Here is a 21,603-nt window from a genome sequence, read left to right on the forward strand (position 1 = left end):
TAACATACAGTAAAAAGTATCTCTAAAAGTATCTTACAGATTTTGTATTGTTACGTATTGCATTAAGTGTGTTTCCAACTGAGATTCTTCAGAGATTATCTTTTTGTTTGGTAAACCGTATTCCATTCCATATATTTTCATAAATTTCAGATGATTTTAATACGTTCTAAGACCCAGTAGTTTAGTGTCTTCTCTAAAGCCACTCGAAATAATAAAAAAAAACCATTTGTAGACACAGGGATTATAAAAACTCGTGAACAACACCAAGATAGGGAGGGATACTTTGGTTGTATTTTACAATGTTATGAAGTTGGCTCTGGTTTGATAAGTAACACATTGGTATAGGTAAGTTCCATCTGCGACTGATGACAGGTATATAAAATTCGGTGGTAATTGGTTTATCGAATAAAGACTTTGGGATTATTAGAAACACTCCCACTTGGCTGACAAATTCCATTGACATTACACAAACACTTTTTCAAGTAAAGCCAGTCTAGACCTGGCCATAAGTAAAAATTTATAAACAAAAATTGTTTGAAATAAAAGTGGTACATTTGCGTTGGCGCGTGTCGACGTCTCGTAATCGCATCCAAATTGGCCAAAACTGGACACGCAAGGCACTGGCTCAGGTTTCAAACTGCGCGCCAAATAACAAATCTTTGGTTCATGTCTGGGAGCTTTTTGGGGGAGAGTCCTCCTTTGCCTATTCCCCATTACCGAGTTGCTGCTGCTGCTGTTCCTCCAGTGACGCACTCCCAGGCCGGTTATTTGGATACTTTGGACACCCATTCCGGTCAAGTTTCGCGCCTTGTCAACCTCCAAAAAAAAGTGCCTAAAATCTGGTGGCTACGTCAGCAAACGACGACGTAGTAGAACCAGAGAGTGGGGCTTAAAAACGGATAAATAGGAGAGAGATACTCTTTCTAGGGAGGCTGAGGAAATTATAATTTAATTTTAACATATTTTTATTTTTATACTACTTAAATTTTAACTTTCACTTCACATTTCGATAAATATTCCAGCTCTTCTCTAAGAAGGTTACTTGTAGTATCACGTATACGACTAGTTGTACCACTCTGCCTTTTATAAAAGTCCTTAACAGTTTATACTAAATAATACAAAAAAATCGAAAAAAAATTGTATGGAAAGTATTATAAATTCCTTTTTATATATGTACTTGTATTACTCTAACTCCGTCATAGGGCATTATAAACATTACCGCGACGCGGCGGCGCAATTGGCATTAGACCCTCCGAACCGAAGCCAAGCGATCCGAATCGCGCCAAGCGGCTGGCTCCGATGGCCTTCAAAAAATTATAATTTCTGCTTTAATGTCTCGACCGATCTGGTGGATGAACCGGCGGGGCGGAGGTCTGGTCTCTGAGCTCTGAGCTCTGAAACTCGGGCTCCAGTTGTTGGCTCCTCGCCCGATGTTTACCCGCCAAAATTGGCTCGGTGTGCGTGTGTGTGTATGAGCTTCTCAAGTATGGAAATTTGAATATTGTTAGTAACAATTTGTTAACTCAACAGTTTATAGAGAGAGAAAAAGAGAGTCTCTGATACAAGGGAGAATGAAACACGATTGTTTTCCTAACTTGTTTGCAGCAATAATTGGAATCCAGATTCCTAATTGGTTTGGACCTTGTTTATGATTTGCAATAAATAGGAGTTTGACGATTTATTTACTGGGTTTTATTGCTTAGATCTTTAGAATGTTCAATAAATGAGTTAAGATTCATTTCTAAATAACAGGTATAATATATACTTGATCTAGAGAGAGAACATATAGACTGGGTTTAAAGACTTTTATTTTAGAAAGTTATGGAAACATATGTTAGTTATGTGACAATATTTGAATTTGTTTAATGAGAATTCTAAATTTTTATTGGGACTAAGATTTTGATTACCATTCTAAAATATTCCAAAAACTATTTAAACCCCTTCTTTATCTAATTTGTGGCACATTTGTACATATTTTCCCATTAGTTACCTTATCACCATATCTTAATTATCGTAATTCCCTTGAGACCTTTTCGAAAGGTGACTTTATATTGGAAACTCCCCATTATAATCGCTTGATCAACTGTGGCTGAAACGGTATTTGCAGGCGCTACTACGTTGAGGAAAACGAGATTTCGTGACGTCGGTGTCACGTCGAACTCGAAGTCGAATGTCGACTTGTGATGGGCGCGCTATCATATCGAGATTTTTAAGACCCACTCACCGCACCACCAACACAGCACAGTCGTCGCCCCGCGGAATTATGCTCGTACCGCGAGCATGTGTTTGTCGAAAGCGAGCCCCCCTAATGTGGCCACATGGAATTCTTGGGACAGAGGCGTAGCCAGGAACTAGGAAACTAGAGGATTTATAATTTGAAACTATGTAAATTATTATTTAAACAAAAAGGTCATAGGTGTTTCGGCAATCTACTTAGTTTCTAAATTTTAAAGGTATCATTTGTTTTATTTATTTTATGCTAAATATAAAGAAAGTTTCCAAAAGTATTGCTTGAATGCAAAAGATCCGCTAAGCCCCCTCTATGCGAGCCCCTGTCTTCATTTAGTGTCGTAGTGCTGGACCCATTTGCGATCCAATAACTGTACCGGTTCGGTGTGTTTTCACCGCCCCCCGTTGCCCCCCTCCCCGTTCACGGTAGCGTGTGGCATTTAAAATGCAAAAAAAAATATATATACTCTGTATATCGCATAAGCGTTATCTCTAATTTATTGAGATTAAGGCGGGCTGATTAATTTAACGACGTAATTGATGCAGCCGCAAAAGCGCACGACTCCCGGACAACACAGATACGCACCCATACGGGTGCCCCGAGATACAGATACACAGATACGATCTCTTCTTCGTCAGAATTTGCCGATAGAAGTGCGACTTAGATTGGCGCAAACTATTCCCGAGCAAGGGGGCGCAAAAAGAGGGGGCGGGGCCACAGTATGCAAATTTGCGAGCGCACATGTAAATGAAGGCGATGCGGCGACGATGGAGCACTTCCTCAAGAAACCTCCAGAGATATGAGATACAGTATCTGAGAGATACAGAGCGAATACGATCCACACACATATACATACGCTTGAGCTCCACACACAGCCACTACACCACACCACGTGGTCTCCCCAAGTTCAGAAGAATCGTAGGCAAAGACGTAGAGCACAATAAATAGGCGAAAAAATAACGCAAAAGAAGAGCGCAAATAAAAAACCAGGGCTGACCGCAAAGAGAGACGAGTTTCAGTGTATAAGTTAGCGGTACACTGAGGGATTTTTTTTTTGTTTTAAATCTTTTTTTTTACTATGCTTGCAACTTTTATTAATTATTTTTAAAAAAGCTACTTTTTATTACAATTTAATTTAGATTTCTAAAACATATCCTTATATGTAGATAAATTATTTTTTACAAAAACCCGCAAGCAATTTTCCGCCTCGGAAAATTCTCTTTAGCAGTGTAGCCGTGAGAATAATTGAGGAAAACCACATGGTGCGAAATGATTCGAAAGCAAAACCAGTTAGAAAGAGGCGGGAAAGCAAACCTATAGCCAAAGCAAAAGCAAAAACAAAGAGCATAGAGCAAAAGTAAATGGCTAAAGCGGAGCAGAGAAAAGCGGAAACAAACAGCGGCAAAAAAAGCGCGCGGTTTATGTAAACAAAGCGCCGCCAAGATTAGAAAGAGGTGTGAGTGTGGAGGAGGCCGTGGAGAGAGTAAAGGGGGGGGGGACAGAGATAGAGAGCGAAAGAGTGGAGCGAACAGGATGTGGAAGAAGCGCGGATAACGATCAGAGTGGGGCAGCCAGAGAACAAAAGTCAAAAGCGGAACCAGAACAAATCAAATTCGTGGCAGCGACGGGCAGTGGAAAAACGAAAACAGAATTTAAAACCTAACCTTACCTAATGTGGGCTATGAAATGCCCCACCAACACCAGCTCACCTCCACTCACTCACACTCCCCCGCCTCACACGTACTCCCCCTACACACACAGACGCCCGCACAGCGAAAAACGTGGTGCGATGGCAGCGACAGCGACGTCGACGCTATTGCGTCGTTCACAAATTCTTACAATAAAAAAAAAACCAAAGAAACTAAAAAAAAGAAGTAAAAAAGAAACACACGAAAAAAAATTTTTGAAAAAAAAACGTTCAAAATAGCTACAAAAACGTGCTGTCGACAGAAAAAATTTTTGAGCTTTTTATATGGGTTTAGGGTTGGGGCGTTTTTTTGGGGTTTTGGGGTCTAAAGAGCATCAAACTTGTAGAAGAGCAACATCTTAAAAATAAGAGATGATAAGAAAGAGAACACATTTGGGCTTTAGCGTCAAAGATCATGGAAAACGAGTATAGATGCTCTATTACTATGTACTTTTAAAGATTAAGATACTTTTTGGTCTAAATCTATCGAATCTAAATAAATCGAATAGATATGTTTTTGCTATAACTTTCATAAATATAAAAACATTTATTTCTAAAACTATATCTTATCAATAAAAGAAAACATTTCTTAGTTTTCTTCTACTAATGGTTCTACTTGAATATCCTCAATTGTTCTCGTTGATCTTGCAGATACAATCCACTCCAATTTCATCTACCAACTCTCCCCAAAGAGTCCTTTGCCTGTGGCTCTCTGCTTTGCCCACTTGTTGGATTCCACTGTGACTAACATAAGCTCCACATGGACTCTCTCCGATTTCTCTCTCTCAGGACTTCTTCGCACATACATCCCCCTTTGTGGGCAAACTTTCTCCCTTTCCCTGCTGCATTTCCTTCGTTTCTTAGCGAAACACGACAAACTTTTACAGCTCGGCTGTTTTTCTTGGGCTTTCCTTTTGGTTTGCTGACTCAACCCCCCCACCGATTCAAACACTGGCCATCTCGCTTGCTCGTTGCTTACTCCTTTTGGGGAAAAGGAGATGGCACTCGTGGAAGGACTCGCCTTCGGCAGGTAATAATAGCACGCTCTTCCGCTGACACACTTTCTGCAGGAGGGGAAATGGAAGTGGATGCAACGTTAACGCTGGCTGCCGCCGGTTAATATGTGGCACTTCTCCTTCCCAAAAAAGGTCTTCCCTCCCACCGTCGGTGGTGGGTGTGGCATTGCCGGCTTGCCAGGATTCTGCGCAGGATGTGCTCGGCTCCAATAGGTTGTTGGCCAGCTGGGTTAGTTGGCCGCTTAATTGCCGACTCCCAGGACGAGCCTCGTGGTTGGACGGGAGCCTAGAAAGGAACCCATCCCCCAGTCAGACTATCCAGGATCTCTGTCGCTCTACAGGATCCGGCCGAAGTGTCGCCTGCCGAAGTCTTGTTCTCCGTCGGCCTTTTTCACGGCTGCTCCCTAGATTTATTCACCGTCGGGATATATGTATATTTTTTTTTTTTGTGGTTCGGTTGTTAGGCAGTCCTGCTCGGTCTTTGGCGTCCTTGGGTGTACATATCCGAATACCAGCAGGATACTGAGGTGGAGGCAAAGGCGGGTGTAAGTGGGTGACAAACGGTAATGGTCCATTACCATATTGTACGCATACATTACACGTGTACATAATAAAAAGGTACTTACATACCCGCACACACACACGCAGAAGGACTTTTTGTTTGTAGGCCCTTTGTGATCGGGGTCACCATTTAAGCTCGGAGCTCATCCGATTCTTCCTTTGTGGCTGCGGGTATGAGCTTTAATTACTTTACATACTTGGGAGTCCCTGTTATAAGCATATGTAAGTGATTTCATTTTTTAGGGTATATTTGCATGGTAATAGGTAGGAGTCTAGGGGAAGTAAGTACTTAAGATTTTGGGGTCACCACAAGTATTGATAGGGTAAAAGGAAGCATCCTTTGACTTTCTTTGACTTAGAAGAACGATTTGTAATTATTATAATTGATAGTGTTATTGTATCTCTGAGATACAAACAAAAAGATACATATCCCGCTTTGCTCTATCTTGTTCTGGGTCACCATTTAGATATTTAATTACTCCACAAGTCCAGACAATAAGCTTCGTATTATATAACACCCAATGAGACGAAATGACACCCATCAGAATGGGGCGCTGCCATATCAACAAGTGGACGCCAACTGACCCCTTGAAACCACACCATTATTATCCTCAATATCCATATCCTTAGCATCATCATTATCATTGTTCTCCTCATGCATCCATTAGGAAAATTATGCTCAACAATGTGTGAGTGGGTGTTGACCCATTTAAGTTATTATAAAACCTGTTAATTAACCACTTTGTTCTGTGATATTCCTTCCCCTCAGCAAATTTCAGTAGGGTCACATATTTGCTTTGCTTGTGCTTTTTGTCTGGCATAATTGGGTTAACCCAAGTCCCTCTAAAGCAATGAATAAGTAGGGAAATTATTGAATATTTTCTGTATTTAAGTAACTATACTAAATAAATTAAATGTATGAATACGTTTAGCATTACTTGGCACTAATAAATGCTCCCTGAACTCGCTTTAATATAATTCTTTATATATAATGCAAACGTTCATCTTGAATTCCCCAAGTTCATCTTAGAAATGTGATGAAATTTGCCAATTAGGTTAAAGCATTCGGCTGATATTCCAATGTGCTTCCCCTCTAGTTCCGCGATAAGTGAGTTCGAGCCATGAAAGTAATGAGGGGCAGACAATCGACGTCATCAGGCGCTATACTATATAGGTCTGACATGACCAAGAAGTTCACTCGACTGGCCTTTTTGGGGGCGATTGCTTGGAGAGGGGATGGTGGTGGTTGGAGTGCCCAGCCTCTCATACGTGGAGTATGCATACATATATACATTTGAATGTACAGATAAGATTCACCCCGGCTGTAGCCTTATCAACGTTATCAACTAATAGGCTAGACAGTGGAAACTGCCTAAGTTGGGTGCTGGTGATAACACACCCATTATTTTCCAGTTGTTTTTAGTCACAAAGAGGTATTTTTTTCTAGATTAAAATTATGAGAAAGTTTTTAACAACCCCTTTTAAATCACCCTTATTCTTATTATTTCTTTTTCAAGGATATTTCTTTTAATGCCAAAATAAACACCTAAAATTTAGAATCTATATTCTCTCTTTGGAGTCTCCACTGTACAAACAGTTGTTTGCACTTTTGATGGCTACATTGAACCAGCAGCTTGCATTGGAAAATTCTTTGTTTCGTTGATTTGCATTATCATTGAGGCAACAACGACGACGACGAGCTATCTAAGGGGAGCAAAAGAGTAGGAAAAGTGCCAGTGAAGTTCTGTGGGTGAAAAGTTTGCGGGAGTACGGGAAATTGCTTAAGCTTCGCTCGGCCTTGCTGATTGCGGTTCTATATATATGAATTTTGAGCTTGTGTGCTTGGGTTGCTTGTTGCCGGGCAGCAAAATGGAATTGCAATGACAATTGCAACCGCAATTGAAACTTACTTGGCATATGCGGAAATATGAATATGAATTGTTTCTTGGTTTGATCAACTTTTGCCTCAGCTTGGAGTCAGCCTCAGCCTCAGCCTGAGCTCCTTTGTTCCAATTATAGATGCAGTTCTGGGCATATCGCCCTCTATAGTACGTATCTATATAAGCTATATGTAGATGTGTGTTCATGTGCCGGTTTGTGTCTGGCGCTCCAGCTCCTACTGATATCGCAGTGTCTGGCGCTGTGGCCTGAAATGAATGATTTCTCGCTGAGGTAAGTCCCAGTATGAGTAAATCAGTGCGGGTACATGAGTGCACGCGAGTGTACAAGTGGCAGTACGGGTTACCAGTAGTTGCGCGAGTCTGGGGCAAGGCAGCCAGATCTCCTCTGGCTCTTGATTGGACTTGGGGAAGGGCATAAATCATGTGGTGAATGAAGTTGAATGCACTGCAACAAGTTTTGCGATATCCACAGGCGGGCATTCTTGAATTCCATTCGTATCAGCGATTTATATGAATGAAGCTGACGACGAAGCAAAAGGGGTACAAGGAAAAGGAATTTGCAGTTTTACTGATTACAGAGGGAAAGGATGGATAGTATTTATAAATAACCTCAAGATACATATATATTTATTCAGGAATTTTCATTCAAATATTCTGCTTAAAATTCTTATTAATATAAATATTACATAACCCAGTAAGCAATTTACCCTTTTTGATATTTATTTCCCACGAATATTTAGGCCTAATTTGGTATATATTTTTTTACCCCACGATTAGATCATACTTCCCAAGTTTAGGTAGCCCAGAGAACACCCTTGTAATATGGTAATCTGGCTTAATTTTTCCTCTTCGGCCTAAAAGCCACATGTAAGGCATTCAGGAAGGCATTAATATTGATTAGTTGATCCATAAATTGAAACTATATTCATACCATAAACATAATTTATGTATATTCCGTGGACCCTTTTTTTTCGTATTCTTTCTTTCCTGGTATAATAAAGCGATTAAAACGTAAAATATCTACATATGAAATGATGACCCAAATACAAAGGGCATGGGGTTATATATATACGCCAACTATTTAAATGCTAGTTGTGCCCTTTGCCAAGATTTTGCCAACACAGCTGTCGATGGATAACAGCAGGACAGGATGGGTTAGAGCTCCTCCATCCTCTGGCTCCGGCGACCCAAAAGCCCTGGAACAATTGCCAAGGCAACCAATAGCCACTAAAAGGCTTAGATAATCCATTAGTGCCAAAGGCCAGGCCAAAAGGTATAAAACGGCCAAAGGAAGTCCAATTTTTTTAAGGTTGCCCAACGAATTAGGAATACTCTTTTAATCAACAACGATTAAGTAATTTTTAATATTAATTTTTTTTCCTCATAACTGAGACAAAATTCTCTTAATTAAAATACATAGCGGCCTATTTTCCAGCCCCATCCCGAAACTTTTGCAATAACGTGAGCTTTTCTGCCGCCTTGGTAAGTTGGATCAATGCTAGAGGTTTGACATTTGAAGAAGCCCTTTTCTTCTTTCCAATTTCCCGGCTCTGCTCCAGCAGGTCCATCAGACCGCTAATGTCAGGCATACTGGAAAGATGATGCGTCGTGGATTCCCCAAAAGAGTCGTTTATGATTTGGGTGTACGTTCTCAATTGATCGTGGGTCTGGTTCAACAGCAAACGGGTATTTTGTACGAGATCTAAAATTTCTTTGTATTGCTTCCGGTAGCACGTTACGGAAATCTTTGGAAAATATACATATATTACTATTAAGATAAATCTGAAAAGTATAAAAGGTCTAACCTTTGAGCTATAATTGTTACTCAGGGTCACCAGTAAAGGTCGCATGTGGTTGCTGTAGTTTAGGTCGCTTAAAAGGGTAGTACTCAGCTCATTGTGCCGCTCCATGCACAGTCCCGCTTGGTGTTTACTTTCCTCTATCCACTTGGGCACCTCGTCCAGCTTCTTGGCCAGGTCTTTGGTGCACCGTTCGCTCTCCTGGATCCGCGCAGCCAAATCGACCAGCTCCTTGGTGGTCTCCGAGAGGCGGTTCCTTACCAGATCGATCTGCAGGAAACCCCGTGAGGTCTCCTGCTGTACCTCTCTCAAGTGGGGGTTGTCCGAGTCAGCTAGCTTCTCAAATTCCGCCTGCACTGGGTCAGTGGTGGTTGCTGGTGGACGTATTATCATACTTTTCATCTGCAACACCCTTTGCTTCATCCTTTCCAGCTGATCATAGACCTCATCTAGGTCCAATTCGGAGGGGACTTCCACGTCTACTATTGACAGCTCTATGTTGCTCTCATCTTGGAATAGCCCTGGGGCCTTGCAGGACATTTTACTTGAACTTTTCTGTATTTCAAGGGCTTAATTTTTTTAAAATTTTTTTGGGAGTGTTGAGTGGAAAGGATATTTCCAGAGAATTATATAAATAAAATTGACACAAGGAAACAATGCATACTTTGTGAACTAAATTTCAAATAGAATAAGAAGTCAAGATAGGAGAATATATGGCGACATCCTTACTTCAAATCAATTCTTTTCTTACCGATGTTAGACTAGATGGACACCTTAAAGGATATACCGAAGTTAGACTAGGTGGCAACATCTATAAACAAAAAAATCCAAAGGATCACTGAGACCCACACCGAAAAGAGTATTCTTGAAAAAAAGGGCGACACAAACTTATCCCCATTGCCAGGATGACGACGACTACGACAAGACGCGAATTTCCCCCGCTTTTCCCTTGGCTTTTCATATCCTGTGCGTGCGGGTGCGTCCGCGAGTGTGTGTTTGTGTGTGTGTGTGTGTGAGTCGACACAGCAATTTGTACAAGTCAAACCCGTTGGCGCCAAAAGTCTACGGTGCTGCCAATGGCAAAAGGAAAAACCCGAAAACGAAAGATGAAAATCGGCTTAAAAAAGTGCCCAGCAGTATGCCAAAGGTGCTCTCGCCGCTTCTAAGCGCCCTCCACACTCCCTCTGCCCTCTCAGCCCCCACAGGAGAGGATAATTTATAACCCGACAAACTTTGCGTACAAAAGTTTTCGCTCTTCCACGATTTTCTTCTTTTTTTCGCCTATTTTTATTTTATTTCATTTTTTTTTTAGTGCTGCGTTGCGATGAAAAGTTTTTCACATTGCGCGGCGTTGGCGATTTTTAATTCTTGCGCTAAATTGTTTAAAAATGTTGGAGAAGAATTCTGCAGAGCATGGAACTTTGCCACCCGCGCGATTGGCAAAGGGATAACTAACGGGGGAAAAAAAGTTTGTGGCATGTTGACCACTTTGTCGTCGGCCTTTGGCTAGTTTTTTATATGGTGTAGCAGGGTTTTAAGGGTATATTTGTGTTACTGAGAGGAAGATGAACAAGAGAAAATAATTTTATAACAAAATATAATATATATATGTTTATCCTTTAAATACATTTTTCTTAGAAAACCTTTTGAATGTGTTTATTAGCTTATTGGAAAAGTGTGTTTTTTTTTATTCTGAAAAGGAATCAATAATCGTAAATTTTTAATGTAGAAGTTGCTCGGGATATATACATCTGAGGACTTAAAAGACTGACAGATCTGAATATTGGGATACAAGTTCCTTAAGACTCAATTAAGTAATACTTATTCTTAAAACTTTTGATAAGAGACTTGTAAGGCTCGAATTACAACTAAACAGCAAGAAAACACTGTTATATTAGGGCCTTATAAGGTACCAATTTCGTAGGAAAACCGTTTTAAGTTGGTCAATTTTAGATAGAGTAAATACTTTGTTACTATTAAAGGTATCTCATAGTCGTGACACCCCAAATTCCCCTTGTTTTCCTCCTTTCCGTGCGATTTCCGCTTCAGTGTCGATGCAATTTGTATTAGGAAAGTTTTTCGCCAATTCGCAAGTGTCTGTGGGGGAGGGAGAGTATGGAGTTGTAAAAGAATTTCCACAGTAGTGCTCAAAGTATCCCGATGGCAATAAATTTCTTAGTAACGAACATTTATAGCATCTCTGATTTATGCTCAATTAGCACTGACTGGCAAGTGCCCCCGGTAGTCCAGATCCTACAAACTACTCAGATATGTATATCCATAAACCTGACAGCGCCTTCGCACGACATCCATCAGAAGGCTTTTTGAACGCTCTTAGGCCGCGCGCACACTACGAGCTGAAAGCGGAGCTGACGGCTGAGAGCTTATCCGCGGAAAGCTTATCAGCGAGTTGAGCTTTTTGCAGCCGCGCACACTGCGAGCTGAAGCTGATGTTGATTTGTAATTGTTTTTCAAGCAATACGTTTAAAAAAAAAAATTTTTTAATTCTTTAATGTTTTTAAAATATCCTTGTTAATGCGATGACATATTTATTTAGATCATCATTGCATTTAAATTTTCGAAATCGGACCACCCAGCTCTCCAGAATATGGTTGACAAAGTAGGTTTTTTTAGTGTACTTTGGCACACTGTATCTCGGAAAGTTGACAATATTTTTATTTTAATAAATATTAAAAAAATTCTTCATACTTTTTTATGTAACTGGACAGAAATTTAAATTTCTCTTACTTAAGCGCTAATTAGGGCAATTTTTTAAAGAATAGTCTAAAAAATCAGCTCGCGTCAGCTGCTAACAAAATCAAACATGTTTGGTTGATCAAACAGAGCGGAGCGGAGCTGACCTTATCAGCTTTCAGCTCCGCTCTCAGTGTGCGCGCTCTCATACAAGTAGTGTGTTTGTTTCAGAGAGCTGATAAGCCGTCAGCCGTCAGCTCCGCTTTCAGCTCGTAGTGTGCGCGCGGCCTTAGCTCGGCTTGACTTTTACGGTCTCGAGGAAGCCCCCCCATCCGTTTTTGGAGGTCGTAAAACCATTTAAGTTGGTGCCGCCGACGCCTTTGGAAGATTTTATGCTCGGTTAACCCGCGAGATATGTATATATGGTATAGAGGCGGGGCGGGGCCCAGGAACGATCGTAAAACTATACACGCGCCTCCCTCCGTCATAAATGCGTCAAAGTCAATTTCTTTTATCCTTTTCAGTCCTGGTCCTGGTTATATGATCCTTGCGCTCTTCATGCAATATTTTTTTATGACTTAATTCGATTTTTACAAAGTTAAGCCGGCCCAGTGGAAACTTTTTGAGTTTTGCCGCTCGTAAAAATTAATTTAAATTGATTTCTCTGATGAGTTAAAATTATGGTTGGGGTTCAAGGAACCTTTGTAAGACAGGGTTAGGATTTTTTAAGTGGTTTGTTTGGAGTTTTTAAAAAGCTTTAAGGTTAACTTAAAATAAGGCAAGGTATCTTAATTAAAATATCAATTAATAGTTTGCTTAAATTGTAAAAAATAAATTTAAAGCCAATTCCAACTTCCCTCATTCATCTTAATATTTTTCTGCAAATCACTTCTCATAATTATTTGCATTCTTCACGTTTCCAGAGACTCTTTCATACTGGATCTTAAATGGCCTTTGTTGGCACCTAATTTATTCATTATCTAACCATAAATTATATAAGCTCTCTGAGCAAACGCAGCTGGTGTAAGACATTCACTTGGAGTTTCAAGCCAAAACCAGTTATCATCATCAGAGCCAAGTAGCAACCACTCTGTCCCAGTTCTCTAAAAAAAAAATAATAAAGAAATAAAAACAAATTAGATAAGAAATATTCCGCTCATAATTTGCGGTAGGCAACTTCCAACTCTCTTTTTTTTTTGCTTGGCAGAATCTACGATTGAAGAAAGTGCGAATTTTGGAAGAGAAAGTACACGTGACGAGGTGGCCGAGAGGTTAAGGCGTTGGACTGCTAATCCAATGTGCTCTGCACGCGTGGGTTCGAATCCCATCCTCGTCGGTACATTTTTTTTAAATTTATGATTTTTATATAGTTTTAACATATATTTAATTGATTTAAATATTATTGTTATAGAACTAGGTCTGTACCTTCTTTATAAATCAACTCCCTTGAAATTTATTGGTTTAGTTGTGATTAATATTATAACTTTTTCCTATATTCAGTTAATAAATGTTATAAATATTAAGCATTTCATTGTTATATACATTTTATAATTACTTTTCATTTTTTTTAGAAATTTAAGTTATTTTATTTTTTCAGATTTGTCAGGTAAAATTTACAGAATTATAACCCTTAAGAAAAAATAGTAACCTGCGACTTTTTGGCAGATTTTGTGTCTACCGGCGCCTTTTTTCGGTTTTAGTTTTTATTCCCCTCTTTGGTTTCTTGGCTGGTTCCATATATCAATATAAATTTTTGGCTGCCTGATGTGGCTAGGCATCGATATGGCTTTCAGATTTCCCCCTGAGCCCTGAGCTTAACCCAATTGGCCATAAAGCCAAGAGCCAAAACGAAGCCGCGACGGAGGCATCTTTTCACTTTGTCCTGATGAAATGGCAACCAAATGTTTCCACAATTGCCACCCACCATCCCGTTGGCACTTGCGGCCAAAAATCAAAATCTTAAAAAAAAATCCTGGAAAAGAAGAGTTGGAAAGCCAAGCGAAATGAATTGGATTGAATTGGGAATGGTAGGCGATAAAAATAAATCTCGGCGAGTGCGCAACGCGGCGCCATCAACAGCTGACGTGCTGCAGGGGGTGTGGGAATGGGGGCCAAAGGGAGAAAAACCCCAGTGAAAGGGGGGCTGGGTAATGATGAAATTGAAATCCTCGAACTGCACTCCAAGGGGATGGATGTAGCCATCGCCATAAGTCATACACGAGGAGCGTTATTCTTCGAGGGGTTTTGCATCTTCAGAATTAGAATATCTGACTTTTAGACACTGGGAAAAAATTATATTTGTATTAAAATGTATTATAAGCCAATTTTTTTAAATTTATTTCTTATAGTAAAAACAAAATATATATTAAAATAATTTACAATGAATTACTGTAATATTTTTATTTAGAAGAATTAATTTTAAAGAGGTTTTGAGGTCATATAATATTTTATTTTATTATAAAAACCAATTAAAATAAGAAATTAGTCTATTCTTTAATCGCCTGATTAGATTTTATTTAATTAAAAAATCAGTAAAAATCAGCATCGTAATAAAAAATGCATTTAAAAATAGTTAAAAATTATTGAAGTTCTTAGGATCTTCTCTATTTTATTAAATACATTTATTATTTATAATTTAAGTTGTATATAAAATTTGTCCAGTGCATCCTTGCTGCTCAAGGGTGCCAGGGATATCTTACAAAACTATCATTCTTGCCCCTTTCCCAACCATCTTTCAAATGTATTCTTTTCTGAGAACAGTTGAAGTTGCTTTGCGTCAACTCTGTTCAAGTCACTTCAATATGCAAATGCTGTTCAATTGAGCTTGTCTCTTGACGGTTTTATGTCTACCCTAAAGCAGACTTAACCCTTTTCCCTTTAAAGCCATTTTTTTCGCTGAATATTTCTAGTCTAGAGTCCCGGAGTTGTAGAAAAGTCGCACCAAGTTCTTGTCTCCGCCACAGCCATCATCAAATTTGATGCCTTTTCTATCGCTGGCCATTTTGCAGCGGGTTCATAAAAAGGCAACTTCGCACAGAAAACTTTACGATATGAGCAAAAATTTTCATTGAGTAGAAGGAGGATGTCATAAATGGATCAGCTTCTGCTGTCCGCCAAATGATGATTCGGACACACTATACTTCCCAGTCTGTCTTTCCATTTTATTACTGAAATATAATGATTTGGGGATTATGGTTAGTGTCAATTGTTTATGGTCAAATTTGTATATAGTGTTTGCTTTCGAAAAGGGGTGTCCAAAAATCATTAGACTTCTGACGGCTGTCATGTGGTTTTTTGATGGTTCATATAAGAAGTAAAAGCAATAATGGATTTATTTTACTCAATTAAGCGGGTATGTTTCCTATCATTAAATTGACACCCCATTTAAGGATTTTGTTATTTATGGGAAATGTATTAAATTAGAGTTTAATATCTGGTGCAGTTATATATAATTTATGAGCCAAAAAATAAACCTTGAGAATAGTTTTTAAAGTACTTAACTTTTGTAAAACAAATATTTTTGATTATATTAAAACTCTAAGGACGAAAATACAGAAGTCAGTTTAAAATCATTTTAAAAATGTGTCTAAAAGTATGCAATGAAATATAGAAAGTCACAAATATATGGTGCTACCAAAGACATTAGAGTCATCAAGATGCGTAACGCCATACGATTTTGTTGCACACTGATTCTAATGTGTTTGGTGCTTCTTTGTGTAGCTTAAAAATCCATATCAAAATCCGCATCCCTGATATCCAATATATTTTCTGATTAACTCAAACTCTTTACAAATTTGGTGTATATTTTTTTTCATTCAAGCTTTAAAATTCACCTGTACCTGCGTCACTTTCAAGGTCGTCTCCGAAAAAGCCTTCATAATCGTCGACCATTCATTGGAGCCTAACCTCTCCCCGGGGCAATGTGCAAAGGCCAGACACGAGTTACACGGCTTTCGCCGCCCACGCAGCAGCAGCAGCACACACAACATACAAAAGACTCTCCCCCGGGGTCAACGAGGATGAGTTGGTGGTCTCCAGTGGATCGATGGGGCCAGATGGACGACCCACTGCGAGCTGGAAGCTAGGAGAGCTGGGATCTAAGGGCTACAGCTCCGGACCTGATTGAATAATCGCCCCGCCGTGTGGAGGACAGTGGAACAAATCGTGTCTAATAGACTGATTAATATACAAGATTTCCAGTTTGGCTCAAGTCAAGTCGACCAGAGAGCTGGACCCTTCCTCCCGCCTCTGCCGCCTGACCTCCACTGACCTCGCATCTCCTCCCCTGGCCGCATGTAACACGATTCGTGTGGATTAACTGCGCTCAAATTGATTGATTGTTAAAATGATGTATAGACATTTGATGGTTTTTTTTTTGTTGCCTTTGCCTTCTTGCCTTTGGTTTCTCTAAATACACTTGTAATAAATAGGGGGAAGTTATGCAAACAAAACTAGTTTAATTGGGGATATAAAGGTAAGAGGGTTGAGGTTTTTATTTTATTTTATTTCCTTACTAAAAGAATCTTATAAATTGTTTATCCCAAACAAAAATTAGGTGTTTTTCTTTGTTACAAAAAAACAAAATTTTATTAAAATAAAATATTTTTAGCTAAATTATTTAAACTATTAAAAATTCTAGCAATATAGTATATATAAAATCTTCTTTCAAAAGGTAAATAGTTACATTTTGTTCTAAATAAATTTCTTTAAATATATACTGCTTTTTTCTGAGTGCACCCTCCAATTTCCCCCTTCTAAACGGCTGACTACCGCTCTTCTAATTAGTAACGCTCAGGCGAGAAATTAATTTTTGTGAAGATTTCTTTCACTTTTTTGCTTTTGATTTTGGCAAAACTTTTTTTAATGGTGAGCGCACATTAAATTGATTGAATGAAACACAAAGGAACAAGTTTTTTTTCTTACAGGAAGTGAAATAATAATGAAACAACCCTTTAGCTAAGTTTTGGTGAAAAAGAAATAAATATAATAATAATTTGTATGGAAGTTATATATAATGTGATATATTGGGCAAAGTCCGGATGTGTTCATTGATTTACACACTCTCCAAATACCCTGGAAATACTGGGGGGTAGGGTATATTATTCAGAGGGTAAAGTAAAAGACACTGTTACCAATTTAAAAAAATATATATTATTAAAATTTTATTAGTTTTAATAAAATAGTAAGCTTTTCAGATGTTATTACTTTTATTAATATAATTATTATTTTTTAACTAATCAAAGACTATATAATTTGTATCTAAAATTTTGAAATTCAAGGTCAAAAATGAAAGGTGATGCATTTTGTAACTTACAATTTCTGGAGGAATTTATATTCATAATTATAATACATTTTTACTTGTTTTTTATATTTTATTAACAAATTAATTCCAATAAAAATATATTTTAAAATAATAAGTATCCCTCGAGTGCATTCCCAGGACTTTTTCCCAAAACCAGACAAAGAAACGCTTTCCGCTAAAAAGTATGCAGTGCTATTTATAGTTTATTATCCTAAGCACATCCCGCACACCCCGCAGGATATATGGACTCCCATTTAGTGTCCTTTTTTTCCCCGCTAACCCTTTCTCTGTCACACTCACAATGGTACACCTTAAGTGCTGCGTGGCGGCTAGAAGCGGATGCGTGGATGCGGATATAAAAAAGAAATATTACACATTATGCCAAATTGGCGGAGACTGTCAGGCGACAATAATAACGTTTAAAGTTAAATGCATGACACAATGGCAGACAGTTTTAGTGTTTGCCCGGTTATAAAGTCTGCGAAAATACGCACTCCCCTTCCTCCAAAGTGACTTTTCTAAGGGTTATATGTTATAACTCCATTGATAAGGAGAGTTTTGCCAAATGTTTATGCACTCTCTTGGTCTCCACAAAAGTTCTCTCAGCTTATCTATATTTTTTTTGAGGTTTTTCCTGCAGTTTTCCCTTGGGTTTGCTTGGTCTGAAAAGGTGAGATTTTGGCTGGGTGGCTGGGAAAATGCATAAAATAACAGGGTCTTCTTATTGAAAGGGTTTTTTTGGAGATGGAAAAGCAGTAAATTGCACTTTAACTTAGTTAGTATAGCAATAAGAAAGGTTTTTTTGTGGGGAATAATAAAATAAATTGTGGGTAGATCCCCGAAAATTAAGGAAGTCAGTTGCTTATTCAGTTAATATTTTAAAAATACATTGAATTTACTATCTGTAATATTATTTATTGTACCTTATATTATTTACTATTAACATGTAAATTTGAATAATAAAATATTCCAGTTGTAGACCATAACTTTCCCAAGTAGTAACGTTTCTGCAACCTCAAATACTTAATGAAGGCTAACTAAATCATAAATAGTAAGAAAATAAATTGGTTTTCCGTCCGTTTTTCCTTTATAAAATTATTTCCCTTACCTTTCATATTTTACTACAATTTCCGTGACCTCCTTTCCCCGTAAATGCTATTAATTTTCTAGGCGGTCAATTGTCTACCTTTTGGGTTAAGTACCTGCCTCTTGTAAATGTTAACCCAGACACTAAAAATAAAACTAAAAGCTGGCAAATAAAAATTTATTGAGACAAAACCAAAGGAGAAAGAGAACGAAACGGAACCCCCAAGCAAATTCAGTGAGTCGAAAGGTACAAAGGATGTTTGCAGTCGTTTCGCCTAACGACACTAATAAAATATTGAACAGGCCATCGATAACCCAAAAGGAGTTGCTGTCAACGAACCTTGGCAGGGGGGCTAGGGAGGTCCTTTTGGATACTAAGAAGATAGGGAAACGCTTACGTAGATGGCAAAGATGACGATTAAAACAAATTTCCACGACAACCTGGCGCCGTTTAGCCAGCGGAAGGAAGCGAAATTGTTAAACGCAAAAGTTGCAAAATGTCAGGAGATACATTATGGCAAGGAGCTCATGCGGCTGAAAAGGGGAAACGGAAGCAGGACTTTACGACACAAGCACACACACACACTTGAGGCTTTGCACCTATCTTCCTTTTTTTGGAAGGAGCGAAGGAGCCAAGGAGAGACGACTTGGCAACTTGCAGACAAGTTTTAAATGAACGACCAGCGGCTTCCGTTCGATGCGTTCCAAACTGGCCAATGCCCAGGGCTAGAAACTACACTGGAAATAATTTTTATATATTAAATAAGAACCCATTAAAAGGCTGGAAATATTAATACAGAATATCACCACAACTTAGGCTCGAGAAAAATATATTATAAAATGTGCAAAGGATCCTCAAATAATACCAATTATTTAACATTCAAATAGTTGGCCTATAATTCTTTTTAATTACTCTAAAAATAAGTTTAAAAATTTTTAATTTTTATTTTGTACAGTGTAGCCACTTCTGCGTGTGTGCCAGCGAAACGGTGTCTGTGTGTCCATCCTGTGAAGCATGACAATGGCCAAAAGGATGCTTCCTCGAGTGGCGACCACTTGCCAATTGCGATTATGGTTTATGTACAGCCCGATAAAGGTCGTCAATAGGTCGCCTTCGCCAGGCACTCACACACACACACACATACTGGACCCTCTCCACCTCAAGAATAACTTCCTTTCACTCCCTCCTAGGGTTTCCCTGGGCAAGGAGCAAGTTTTCCTACTTCGCTATCAGTTAGAGTCGGAACTTTTGCTGACCATTCGAGCGCCTTCAATGGCTCAATTATTTCGCTTCCATCTTCGCTTTCTTTTTTTTTCTGCTATTCGCTATAACTTGGTTGCTACAAGGATAATTCCTTCGTGGCGTCAGTCAAGCGCACACCCATACCCATAAATATTTAAGGACACACACTACATTTGAGCCGGGCTTTCGAGTGTTATTAGCGTAATTGAGTTTGCTAGCCAATTATGCAGGCAATGAGCCAGAAGCGTCGTGTAGTCCGTACTCCGGATTTCGGCTTTCCCGAAATTTAAAGGCTGTCCTTGAATTTTGGGCATTTCAATGCAAATTATGGAAGCTACCTAGGACCTCATGCGCTGCGGTTGTGTGCGCAACAGTTCTTGAAAATTGCATTTTCTTAATTTATTTGCTATGCAAATTTATTTATTGACTGACCCCACGGGCAGCCGCAGCCACGGCTCCCCATGTCATTTTGGCACAGACATCCTGGTGTTTGCTGCAGGACAAGGACAGAAGCGGACAAATGCATGTGTTGAAGGAGCGGCCAAGAAAATAGCAATCATAATAAACTGGTAAAATACAAAAAAAAAACTTGGGAAAATATTTATTAATATTTTTGGTATACAATAATTTATTTAATTTATTTTAAAATAAAATAGTAATAGTATTAAATTGTTAATGCTATTTTTCTCAACTCAACTGTAAAGGCACTCCTCCCTTTTGAATCTTGCATTCATACAGTTCATGAAGGGAATTCCCCCGAAATTGAATGAAGGATTGAGTGGCTTCATTAAGAATGCAGGAATTGTGATAATTCGGGGGAAGCTGTGACAATATTGAAAATCCTTCACTTTAATTTGTTAGAAATTAATTATATTAATTTTTACAATTTGTAAGTTCAAAAAATTAAATTACATGATATATAACTGACTCATTAAAATCCCTTTCCAAGAGTGAATTTAATATTAATAGTAAAAATGTCTTTAATTTTATTTAATATAAATTTGTTACATGTATTCTACTGTATTCTTATTAAATCAAAGAACTATTCCCATTTTAAAAATGCCTATTTAAAGCTCGCAATAAAATATACGCCAGACATCTATCAAACATTTTCGAAACTTTTAAATTATTACAGAATCCCCGATAACACATTTATGGCGTGTCGCCGTCTCCCTTATCCTTGCATCTCCATCACACACACTTAAAGCTACACCAACAAAAAATAAAAATAAATAAACAAAAAAAAAGAAACAATAAAAACGAATGTAAAACGCAAAAAGTAACCACCGCAAAGGGAAACAACAACAAAAGCAACGTCGACACAGAAATTTCGCCCTTCGAGAAAGACAATGCAAGTTAAATTACGTCACGCGGCCAAACCTCTCTCTCCCTTTCTCCCCTTTGGGAAAATTGCGAAAAAAGAGGAAAATTTACTGTGTGAATTTTTCGGGAGCCAAGCAACGCACACACGTACACACACATGTACACAATGCCCCTGAAGATATGCAATGCTCGATTTGGCATTGCGAACACCACAATGCCAACCGAAATTGCCAACTTAATTTATGTGCTGCGCTAATTAGCGCCATAATTTCATTTTCAATTGGGAAAAAGAACATGGAAGTGCCAGAAAAGTGTGGAGAAAGTATACTGGAGTATGGGGAATATTGGAAAAAGATAATGCTATGCCTGTTGCATTACAAAATCAGCATTTTAAGGTAGTCTTCTTAAGAATCTTTAAATCCTTGATGGTTTTTTTCGTTAGAAAAGTCTTCAGAAGGATATGAAAAACCAAACTAACCCAACCTACTAGACAAATACAGCTTAAACAAAATTATAAAAATAATACTTACACATTCCCTTTCGTTTTTCTCCCAGCCTAATGTCTTTAGGAAGGACTTTGTCTATTTCATGCTCTTTTAATTACTAAAAAAATATTATTTTAAGCTTCATAACCCCTTTTACTAGCGACTCTCACATGAATGTACCAAATAATTCCCTCTTTTTGAAGCTTATTTTCATTTCACTCGCGCTTTGCATGCGAAATTCTGTCGAAAAAAACCCGCTGGCTTCCGAAAAAATAA

General features: G+C 38.5%; 1 protein-coding gene and 1 non-coding gene across 2 annotated transcripts; one reads left to right on the plus strand and one right to left on the minus strand.

Annotated features, from left to right (window-relative positions):
* Positions 1–8,729: 8,729 nt before the first annotated feature.
* On the minus strand, positions 8,730–9,840 carry LOC108077664 (uncharacterized). Its single transcript, XM_017171084.3, has 2 exons — positions 9,201–9,840; positions 8,730–9,140 (listed from the first exon to the last, which is right to left on the minus strand). The coding sequence occupies exons 1-2, from the start codon at positions 9,732–9,734 to the stop codon at positions 8,820–8,822; spliced, it is 855 nt and encodes a 284-aa protein (XP_017026573.1). The 5' UTR covers positions 9,735–9,840; the 3' UTR covers positions 8,730–8,819.
* Positions 9,841–13,142: 3,302 nt separating this feature from the next.
* On the plus strand, positions 13,143–13,224 carry TRNAS-GCU (transfer RNA serine (anticodon GCU)). Its single transcript has one exon. It is a non-coding gene; the product is annotated as a tRNA-Ser (tRNA).
* Positions 13,225–21,603: the final 8,379 nt, after the last annotated feature.

Source organism: Drosophila kikkawai, chromosome 3R (assembly GCF_030179895.1).
Source record: "Drosophila kikkawai strain 14028-0561.14 chromosome 3R, DkikHiC1v2, whole genome shotgun sequence".
Taxonomy (NCBI): domain Eukaryota; kingdom Metazoa; phylum Arthropoda; class Insecta; order Diptera; family Drosophilidae; genus Drosophila; species Drosophila kikkawai.

Coding starts and splice junctions, on each gene's coding strand:
- LOC108077664 (XM_017171084.3), bottom strand. CDS start 9,734: ATGTCCTGCAAGGCCCCAGGGCTATTCCAAGATGAGAGCAACATAGAG. Junction 9,141..9,200: donor GTAACAATTATAGCTCAAAG/GTTAGACCTTTT, acceptor TATTTTCCAAAG/ATTTCCGTAACGTGCTACCG.